At 41.3% G+C, this 10,051-nt stretch overlaps 2 protein-coding genes across 3 annotated transcripts; both read left to right on the forward strand.

The window, feature by feature from the left end:
- The first annotated feature begins 1,297 nt into the window (after positions 1-1,297).
- Positions 1,298-2,091, forward strand: LOC104440374. Its single transcript, XM_010053306.3, has one exon. The coding sequence runs from the start codon at positions 1,450-1,452 to the stop codon at positions 2,089-2,091; it is 642 nt and encodes a 213-aa protein (XP_010051608.2). The 5' UTR covers positions 1,298-1,449.
- A 2,226-nt stretch (positions 2,092-4,317) lies between these two features.
- On the forward strand, positions 4,318-8,100 carry LOC104438322. Of its 2 annotated transcripts, XM_010051447.3 has the most exons (7): positions 4,318-4,565; positions 4,663-4,849; positions 5,147-5,336; positions 5,644-5,847; positions 6,658-6,933; positions 7,020-7,175; positions 7,283-7,436. In XM_010051447.3, the coding sequence occupies exons 1-7, from the start codon at positions 4,341-4,343 to the stop codon at positions 7,293-7,295; spliced, it is 1,251 nt and encodes a 416-aa protein (XP_010049749.2). In that variant the 5' UTR covers positions 4,318-4,340; the 3' UTR covers positions 7,296-7,436. The 2 variants fall into 2 exon arrangements, with proteins under 2 accessions (XP_010049749.2, XP_010049747.2); XM_010051445.3 differs by having other exon boundaries at positions 7,020-8,100.
- Positions 8,101-10,051: the final 1,951 nt, after the last annotated feature.

Consider the following 10,051-nt stretch of genomic DNA (forward strand, 5'->3'; position numbering starts at 1 on the left):
GCCTCATGTCGGCGTGCTAGTTCGAGTCCTTTGTTCGAATCAGAAATTGCAACTCGAATGCAACTGATTACAGAAACCTGGCTAGATATCGAGGGGAATAAAATTTTCTATTGATGATCATGTTATTTTTTAAAGTTTAGATGGTATTTTATCACATATGTTTCCTTTTAATTTAATGGGATCTTCACACCAAATCCTCCTAATGCACGAAAATGATGCTTCACCTCGTTAGAGAAGACCCAATTTCCCCAACTTCTCTATCTTTTTTTTATTTTATATATATATATTTTAACAAAAAAAGATATGCACCGTCAGCTCACCTAATAAATACATTTTATGTGCACCAAATCTATTTTTTTTAGTTATCATGAAGAAGCCTCTTTATTTACTTTTATGGCAAAGCATTGACACGGGTTGAATATATCGGCCAATAAAATTCTCATACGATGCTGACAATGTAAGTATGATTTCTTGTTGTCTCCTTGCTTCCTTATCGGGCATAGTTTATAAATCAGAAGATTTCGTTAATTGTTTACAAATTTATTAGGTATCGATACATGCATTGAATTATTATTAGTATATTCATGAATCTAATTGGAAGTTCGTTTTTATTTTGCCCCGCGTTTCCGCTTTGCTTGATGGCCAAGGAGTGATCTTATTATATTCATCTTTATCCAATGACAAAATGGGAAAAATACACAATAAAAAGAAGAAAAAGGATAAAGAAAGGAAATTACGCATACATGCCAAAGAATCCATTCGGCATTGGTCGGTAATGAGCATATATGGAGTGCAGCTACCTCACCTCCCCATCTCCCCGTCCGACACGTGGATTTCCAAAATGCCACCTTTATTTCCTCTTTTCCTTTTACTCAGTCTATTTCCTCTTTACTTTTCTTAAACACACATTAAAAATCTAGGATTGACAAATCGGACCCCTTTTATCTTCCTTCAAAAGGGATTAGTTTCTAATCCGGCATGGGCAATTCGTGGTGTCGTGTCATTGTGTTCGTATCCGAGTTAGCTCGATTGCTGAACAAAAACTCAAGAATCGAAAAACCCACACAAAAAAAGCCAAAAAAAATCAGGCTTCATCATTTTTCCCCCTCTTTGAATTATTTCACCTTGTAAAAGTGAGAAATATCAGGCTTCATCATTTTTTCCTCTTTTTTGAAAATTTTTCACCTAATTTTCCAAAAGTGCGAAATCCCCCTATTTTCGTCCTTAGCGGTGGGCCCCACTCAGTCTGAGGTGGCATCGTCTTCCCAGGTCGGCAGAGCCCTCTCTCTCTCTCTCTCTCTCTCTCTTCCTGCAACACCTCGCGACAAATCCTGCAGACGTCCTCTCCCTCCCCTCCCTATATTTATACACTCTCCATTGCAAAAAAGCGCATGCACAGTTTCTCTCTCTATCACTCTCTCTCTCTCTCTCTCTCTCTAACGTTCTCGCATGGAGGAGGCGCGCAAGAGGCGAGCCGACAGGGCGGCGGACGACGGCGGCGAGGAGGGGGGCTCCGCCGCGAAGAAGCTTAAGCCGGACGAGGCAAGCGCGGAGCCCCAGGACGACGACTGGATATCGGCGTGGCTGGCGCTCGACGACGACGCGGTCTCCGAGCTCCTGGACCTCCTCGACCCAGCCGAGTCCCCGCCCTCGCCGTCGTCGTCGTCGCCGGCTGCGGCGGGGGGCGACGGCTTCAAGTTCAAGGTGAGGTTCATCGACGACCCCTACGCGTCGCCGCTGGTGTTCCAGTCGTCCTCGTCGTTCGTGACCATCAACGGCAACGAGGAGAGCTGCGGGTCGTCCTTCTCGGAGTCGGAGTCCACGGTGATGGCCAGCATCGACACGCGCGGCATCGGCGCGCTCCGGGCCGCGGGGGGCGAAGTGGGTCGGGCCCGGTTGGGGCCGCCGGCGGAGGCGGAGGCGGAGGAGGAGGGGGAGGGAGGCGCGTGGGCCACGAAGGGCTCCGGGGAGGCGCGTGGGTGCTGTCTGTTCGGTGCGGACGGTGATGATGATGATGATGCTGCTGCTGTTGTTGTTGCAGGGTTTCTGGGTGGTGAGGAGGAGGAGATGCTTTTGACTGGACTGAAGTAAATGCAGGATGCAAGTGGATGGTGGACTTTTTTAGGGTTTAGGCTGTTTTGGGTTTCTTTTTTTCTGGGTGGGCTTTTCCTTGTTTAGGGTTTTTCTCTAGGGGTTTTAATACTGTGAATAGAGAAGGAAGAGGTGGTATAGAGAACAGAGAAAACTAGGATACAGAGGAAAGTGGGCAGGAGGAGGAGGAGGAGGAGGAGGAGGAGACTTTGTGGTTTATTCGTTTGGGGTTCCTTCTTGGGAAATGGTGGGATGCAGGTAGAGAGAGAAAGAGGGGGAGAGAGAGAGAGAGAGAGAGAGACTTTTCCTTCCCCTTCTTGTTTTGTCTTACTTGTGGTATGGGAAAAGAGGGTGGACAGAAATGGGAAGATGGAAAGTGCAAATTGAAGCCTTTTTTTATGTGTAAAGTTAATTTGCTCTGCTGCAGCTTTTGTGCTGGTTTTGGCAAATTTGCATTGCCATCCTGTTTTTGTCTCTTCTTCTCTTCTTGGGGGTTTGGATGTTTTGGGCTGGCTGGGGTTTACTACAAGAGTCTTCCAACTCCTTGATTAATAATTCCCCATCTCTTCATTTTAGGAGCATTGATGATGAGGAGTGGGGAAGATCAATTAGAAGAGTGAAGTTACAAAAACCCATTAAAAAAAGAAGAAGAAAAAAAATCGTGCCTTTTGTTTGGCATTATCTTGGCTTAAAGTTGTTTTTGGCCATGAATTTATGACTAAATCGGATTTCCTATCTACCATTGCCTAACACATGAAGAGTTCTTGTTTCGACTTTTATTATCCTATAACATGATGCGACACATCATTGGTGGATCGGAAGTTAGGTGGTGTCTTTCGAGATGTAAATAAAATTTATCATCATAAGAAAGAAAGGAATTATGTAGCTGAATGATAGGTGGGTCGAATAATGTTGAGGGTTTATAATTTTTAGGTGTACGGTAGTGGTCCTGTCCCTTTCTCTTTTGATGTTCGATTTTTCCTCTTTCTGCTTTTGTTCAAATCTTTTGATGTTGATTACGAGTGAATAATTTAGCACTCTTTTTTTCTTTTATTGGTGGGCCCCACTCGACGTGATTTCGATGTACGGCCCTTTTTGTGATCCGGCTGGCCCCACCAGCCGCGTTCCGCCACGTGTCGTCGGAAAGAATTCATTGCGCTTTTTTTTCGAAAATTTGAATAACAAAATTTTATTTCCTGAAAATAATATAAATGTAGGGATGGCATTTGACAAAATTCAGTCCAAGTCAACGTTATTTCCTATGTGAATATTTCTGGATGTAGAAACTGAATAATAAGTTATCAAAAAGTATTTTTTGAAAAAAAATAATTATTTATAACACTTAAAATAATTAATCAACGAAAATTATTTTCAACATCAAACAATAATTTATATTTAAACATTTTCTTGTATTATGAACTTTATTTATTTATTATTTAGCTTTATAAGCAAAACAAGCGAGCACTTTTTAAAAACAAACAAGAAAATAATGTCTTCAAATTTCATTAATTTTTTAAAATTTCTTTTTTTGGATTAATATCCCAAAATACGTGTGACAAATTTAGCTCAAATTAATTTTTTTATCATGAAAAATCTCAAATTGGTACATGTGACAATTTTACCTCCAACTCGATCATAAAAAACTCGAAACTGGTATATTTATAATAAATTTACTTCAAAATAATTTATTCAACTACCAAAATCTCTAAATTGGTATACCCTTTATTAAATGGGATTAATATTACAAAAAATCACAAAAATTATATAATTGTTACAAATAGAGAGTAAAATCGCAAATTAGTGCACCAGCGAATTGTGACGTGTTATTTAACTTAGTAATTTGATAGTAAAATTTAAAGAAAACTAACATATGGTAAATTTATCACATGTATACCAGTTTTGGGTAAATTTGTAAAATGTGTACCGATTAAAGGTTTTTAGTGGTCAAAAAATTAGTTTGGATTAAATTTGTCAGACGTGTACCAGTTTAGAGTTTTTCAAGGTATTAACATTTTTTTTTCTTCCGTTTTTATAGTCTCTAAGTATAGTCATATAAATAGGAGTAAAAAAAAAAAAAAAAAAAACCGCAACAAAGTGTCGGTCACCTCATTGGGCCGCCTCGAGCCCAGCCCGTCGCAATATCGGAATGGGCCCAGTCTCGAAGCCCACGAAACCAGCTTTAAAGCCCCTCATCTTTTGGCGCGAAACGTCGCAGTCAGTCCTCCATCTCTCTCCCTCTCTCCCTCGCCATGGACGGGAGGAGCTCGCTCCAGGAAATCACGACTCTCTTCGCGTCGCTCGCGTCGCGCCTCGAGACCCTCGACGACGCGGAGGGATCGCCGGACGCCGCGATCTCGAAGCTGAACCGGTCGCTGAACCTCCCCGGCGGCGGCGGCGGCGGCGACGGCGACGAGGATGCCGCGGTTCGGTTCCTGGACACCGCCTTGTCCCTCATGTGCTTCAAGGCTCCTCAGGTCAGGACAAATCGAGCGTTTCTTTGCTCTTTTTTTTTTTTTTTTTTTTTTTGTGTTTCTAGTTCTGAGCGTTGAGAGGCGGTGGTGATGCTCTTAGGTGTTCGATTCAGTGGTCGATTACGCGGTGAAGACGATTGCTGCGGTTCTGCACTCGTCGATTAGGTGCGAGGCGGTTGGCTTTCGAAAGGAAGAGGCTTTGCGGGTCGGGAGCTCGATTTCGCGGCGCGATTGTGTCGAAGTGGTTGCCGCGTGCGGCGACGTCCTCCCGAAACTGCCGAGAGATGGTCTGTTGATTTTTTCTTTTCCTGTTCTGCTTGGTCTTGTAATTAGTAACCTTGATAGATGGTGGGCTAAAAGGAAAAAAAAAGGGGAAATGGAAATTGGAAAAAAAAAAAAAAAAAACTCTATGCTCGGTTTGATATTGGGTTTCGTGTGAACTTGCCCTTTCCATAGGAAGAACCATTTTTTAAGAAGAGATGGAAGAAGTGACATCTTTATTCTAGTTTCATTCGGCAAATCTTCTATTGCGGTGCAGCTTTAATGTATGAGCTAAGACCTGAGGTTTGATTGAAATATTGCAGGAACACTTTCTCATTTACTACTGCATGCTGTCCTGCACGTGGCGGTCTCGGCATCTCACACTCAGTTTTTGTTCCCTTCGACTCGCATTATTGACGGGAAATCAGTTGGCGGGAGAATAATTACGGCTTCAAAGCTCCTTGACTATCTACCCCGAGGATTTTGTCTTCAAAACGATGATACACCATTAAGGTACTTTGCTAACAAAGCTGCTATGGACATTGATTTGTGCATTTGTTGATACCATCCTATTGTTCTTGACTTGGCCATCTGCGCACGTGTTCATTAATTGATTTCGAGAACCATAGTACCCCACGCGTGCATTCCTTAATATAAGAACTTTTCAACTTCTCTTCAATTCTGTTTTTGGGTGTAGAGGAGGCAAAGGCGTTTCGCTTATATTATGTTTGTATTCTGTCAACCTATTCAGGACCATATCCGTCTTAAATATAGGTATGATGACCTGTTATCTCAATCTTTGTCTTTTGTTTTTTCCCAGGCTGTTATTCTGGTACCTTGATCCAGTGATTCTGAGCAATGACATTTCCAAGATTCTGCAAGAAATGATGGAAAGACCTTTCCTTTGTTTGCATAAGGAATTGCATGAGAGGATGTCCTTGCGGAATATTGTTGTTTGCTTGGTACTTTCTCCTGTAATGTTTTTCGAGGCAAAAGCTCTGTTACATAGATGGTTTCTGGAGACGTGAGTTTGTGGTCCTTGCATCTCATGAATTTCATTTTGAAAATTTTAGCTCTATTTGATATCTAGTATGCTGTAGCATTCAACTCATTCTCACTATTGTCAGGCTCTTATTTGCTTTTTCCCATGGCCTACTTGCAATGTGCCTCGAGATTTCTGCATACCTTACTGATTTTTTGTGAATTTTTTGCTTCTGAAAGTATCTGTGTTCAATGTATTGCTATACCTAGTTCCGACATTCTTCTAAGAGATAGGCACCTTGACCAAATTTCTTGGATTTTAGCTTTCCCATTGGATGAGTTTTATAAGTAAACTCAAGCAGATCTGGGCCAGAATGCTCAGGGAAGTTCTGTTGCAGCCTTGAAAAATGGAAGATTGCATCTGGCTATGAATGGGCAAATACTAAGCCTGTAGAACTTTCTTAGGACCTAGCTTTTTTTTTTTTTTTTTTTCTTCTAATTGATTTCGACTTCAATTTCCTGCTTTTTCTGGTGAAAACAATCCTTCTGTCAAGTTTATGAAGTTGAAGTGGACTTTTCTGGTGAAGAAACTTCATTTGTTTGTTGTATATTTGTATGCCACACCTCCTTCAATAAACAGAACCTTGTTTGCCTTTAAGTCAGAAATATTTAGTTCTATACGTCACTGTTTGAGGATATATAGTGGAAGATTCTGATGTTTCTCAAATATCTATCATTCATCAACTGAAAATGGTTCAAAATGGCTTTCATGTTTACTAATGTAGATGCTTTACTGATGGCCTTTTCCTCTACTATCTTCTTGATGCCTTTTTTAATTTCACATGCCAAACAGGGGTTTGGCCTTTGTTCTGGAGTTTTCAACCGTATTAGTCGCGGTGATCCTGGATGTAATTTCTAGGCCAATGTGGTGGGGGATATCGATGGAAATGGGAATGAAGCTGCCCTTTTCTGATGCATATTTTCCCTTTAATCACCAATTACTGAGGTCTTTCAGTGGACCTATGTCATGTGCGACACTTTTAAATTTGGTTAATTTTACAAGCAACAAGAGTTCAACTGCGAACTCCAATGCGACAAAGGTGGCAAGGGTAGATCAAAGGTCTATGTGGTGAGTCTCTACTCAAACTTTTTTCTTTTTTCGTTAAATTCAGATACAACAATGCCTGAGAAGTGATATTTGTCATTCCCTTGTAGGGCACAGGCAATCAACTTCCCAGTTCGGTTCTATTTTGCTTCCCTCACTCTTCTTTGCGATAATAGTTTACACACGGATTGCACATTTTGGCAAACCCATACAACTGATCAGCTGCATAACATGCAACCATTGTCCTGTCGAACTGCTGCAGCAAGGTACATCGCGTGGATTTTGTGCCCGATCGATATAACTCATCAGGAATTGCTAGTCGATCATTTGATTAAGCTATCAGAGTCTTGGGCTGTGAAAAAATTTTCCTCAGGTGTTCGGGATGAAGGAAGAGCTGTCTTGCAGAAGAAGCTCAAGAAACCCAGGCTTTCTGAGAATAAAGCCAATAATAACTTCAAGGACGAGCATAATTGCCAAAGCATAGAGAACTGGGTTGAAGATTTCCAAAACGTGTATCAGTGGTATTGCACTCAATTTTTGAACTTTCCTGCACCATGTGAAGGACGATCAATTGATGGGCGCCCGCCGCAGAGTATGATGTTCAGGGAAATTCCATTAGGTATCTTGATAGGACAGTCGAGTTTTATGGAGGAAGATGTGTGTGAGCTGTTGCTACATTATGCCTCAACTGGCAGAATACTTCAGCCAGGGACAATTGAGAGAGCAGGACTGAAACACACGAGAAGCTATTCTGAAGGACCAGTATCGGCTCTATGGAATGATGGTTGTGTTAAGGAAGAGTCAATTAGAGGTGCCTGTCTCATCTTCAAGTTAACTGATATTGTTGAGAACATGTCCTCATCAATGTGTGAGACTGAAGAGAGTGAAATGGGCTTTATCTGCCGACTGAAAGAACGGACTGTTGGGTACTTGGTCAAGTGCATCAAATCACTGATTCAACTGGAAACATTTGAGGGTAAATCTTTGATGCTATTGGATCTACATCGTAGGTTGCTGCAGTGGAAGTGCAATGGACAAGGACGATTCAAGATTCCCGAAGATCTAGATCACGTCACGCTTGAGTTGAATCATCAAATATCGGCAACGCAACTGAATGTAGCAAGGTAGCTGTAAAGTTAAATGTAAAGATGTAGAATGCAATGTCTCTCTCTGTCCTTTTTTTTCTTTTCACTGATGAAAGCAAATGTTATTTCTGTGCTGTGTCTATGTGGATTTACTGTGACGGCCGAGCGGTGGTGCGCAGGGAGGAGGGATGGCGGTGCGTCCGCGCCTTGGTCCCCCGACGTGCGCAAGGAAGGGGTCCTCTCCCTCTTGTCCCACATCGCTTATGGGGGGAGTCCAGGGTCAGTTTATAATGGCTTTGGCCTCTTAACTTGTGTGATACATTTTAAAGCTGTGAGGACTCAATGTCCAAAGCTGATATTAGCCCCGGGTCGTTACATTGTGCTTTGCACAGCGCATTTTTAGCTATTATCACTGAAGGGAATAGAATATATTTTCTAAGAAAAGAAAGCGCATTTTTAGCTATTATCACTGAAGGGAATAGAATATATTTTCTAAGAAAAGATTGGGTTACTAATAGGGATCCTCTTATTACTTGAGCAAATAAAACTCTATCCCAGGTTTGGGCTATTTCTATTCGTGCTTTCTCTTGTCTTTTGTATTCTTGTCTTTTGTCTTCCTCTTTTTTTTTTTCTCATTTTCTTTTTTCTTTTCCTTGGTATAATCCGAGATTCTTAATTCTGTTGTTTTTTTAGAGTCCAGGGTCAGTCTATATTGGCTTGGGTCTCTTAATTTGTGTGATACATTTTAAAGCTGTGAGGATTCAATGTCCAAAGCTGATATTGGCCCCGGGTCGTTACATTGTGCTTTGCACAGCGCATTCCACATCTTTAGATGTGGATCGTGAAACCCACCGATCTCCGATGGCCTTTTTGCTAATTTGCATCTTTTGTCAAATTAGTTGAAGCAATATTTGTTTTTTTTTTTAATTTTTGGTGCACCTGATATTATCTATTGTAATTTTAAAAACTACCTCTAACCGCCACAAATACGACGCTAAACTAAAATAAAAGAAAAAGTGCTGGGGCTTTTCCTCAAACCTCTCTCTTCCCCGCTCTTAACGTTCCAAGTACATTCCCATGCTCTGAATTCAGAGAGAGAGAGAGAGAGAGAGAGAGAGAGAGAGAGAGACTCTGAAAGATCAATTTTCAAGATTCGTCCCCACCGATAAAAATACAAGGCTCGCAATTCACGCCATGTCCGAAGTTGAAGGGGGCGACGGACCTGATGAAGAACAGAAGAAGATATTAATCCGTCGGACTGTTCTTGTATTGCGAGTCTGGTGTTTTTTTCTCGGTGGGACGAATCTTGAAAATTGGTCATGTCATAAGTGGTGCGGTCGCATGAAGCCGGAAGCCGAAGGGACGACGATGCACCTGATCAGGTGGTATAGAAGAGAAAGGGAGTGGGTTGGCAGTTGAAGTTAATTTTTTTTTTTCTGCGTCCTGCTTTCTTAATCTCTTTTCTACTTTAGGAAGCCAACGTATGTCAGATGATATCGGACAGTGTCTACTGGTACCACGTACGGTGACTTGCTTTCTTGGACAATGTTGCTTGCATCCGCGCTTGTACGAGATGGATTCTTGTTCTTCAATCTTTAGCGCATGAGCACATGTTATTCTTTTCTTTACTAGTTATACAATGAAGATTTAACCATTGTTATTCGGCCTAAAAGGAAATATATATGTGTGCACACGTGCGCTCTTCTTTTTTTCAGCGTTGAGTTACCAACGAAAAGTGGGTTTTTTGTCATATGGATGATGCGATAGATAGAAATTAATTGCTATACAAATCTTGTACAAGAACATGTGTTCATTGGTGGGTCTTAATGTGAGTTCTAAGATTTCTTGATATGTGATGGCGTTGCTTTAAAGGATTTTTGTTATGTCGATTTTCGATTCATCCCGTGTTAGATTTGTGTAATACTTGGTAACTTTGTCTTCTATCTGCCTATATATCTATCGATATTATTTTGTAGTCGATTCTTGATTTAGGTGTCAATTCCTTAACCGTTCAGAATATCTTGACGTACGTATACAAGAAATCTTTGATTACTATC

The sequence above is a fragment of the Eucalyptus grandis genome, chromosome 3 (genome assembly GCF_016545825.1).
Source record: "Eucalyptus grandis isolate ANBG69807.140 chromosome 3, ASM1654582v1, whole genome shotgun sequence".
Taxonomy (NCBI): domain Eukaryota; kingdom Viridiplantae; phylum Streptophyta; class Magnoliopsida; order Myrtales; family Myrtaceae; genus Eucalyptus; species Eucalyptus grandis.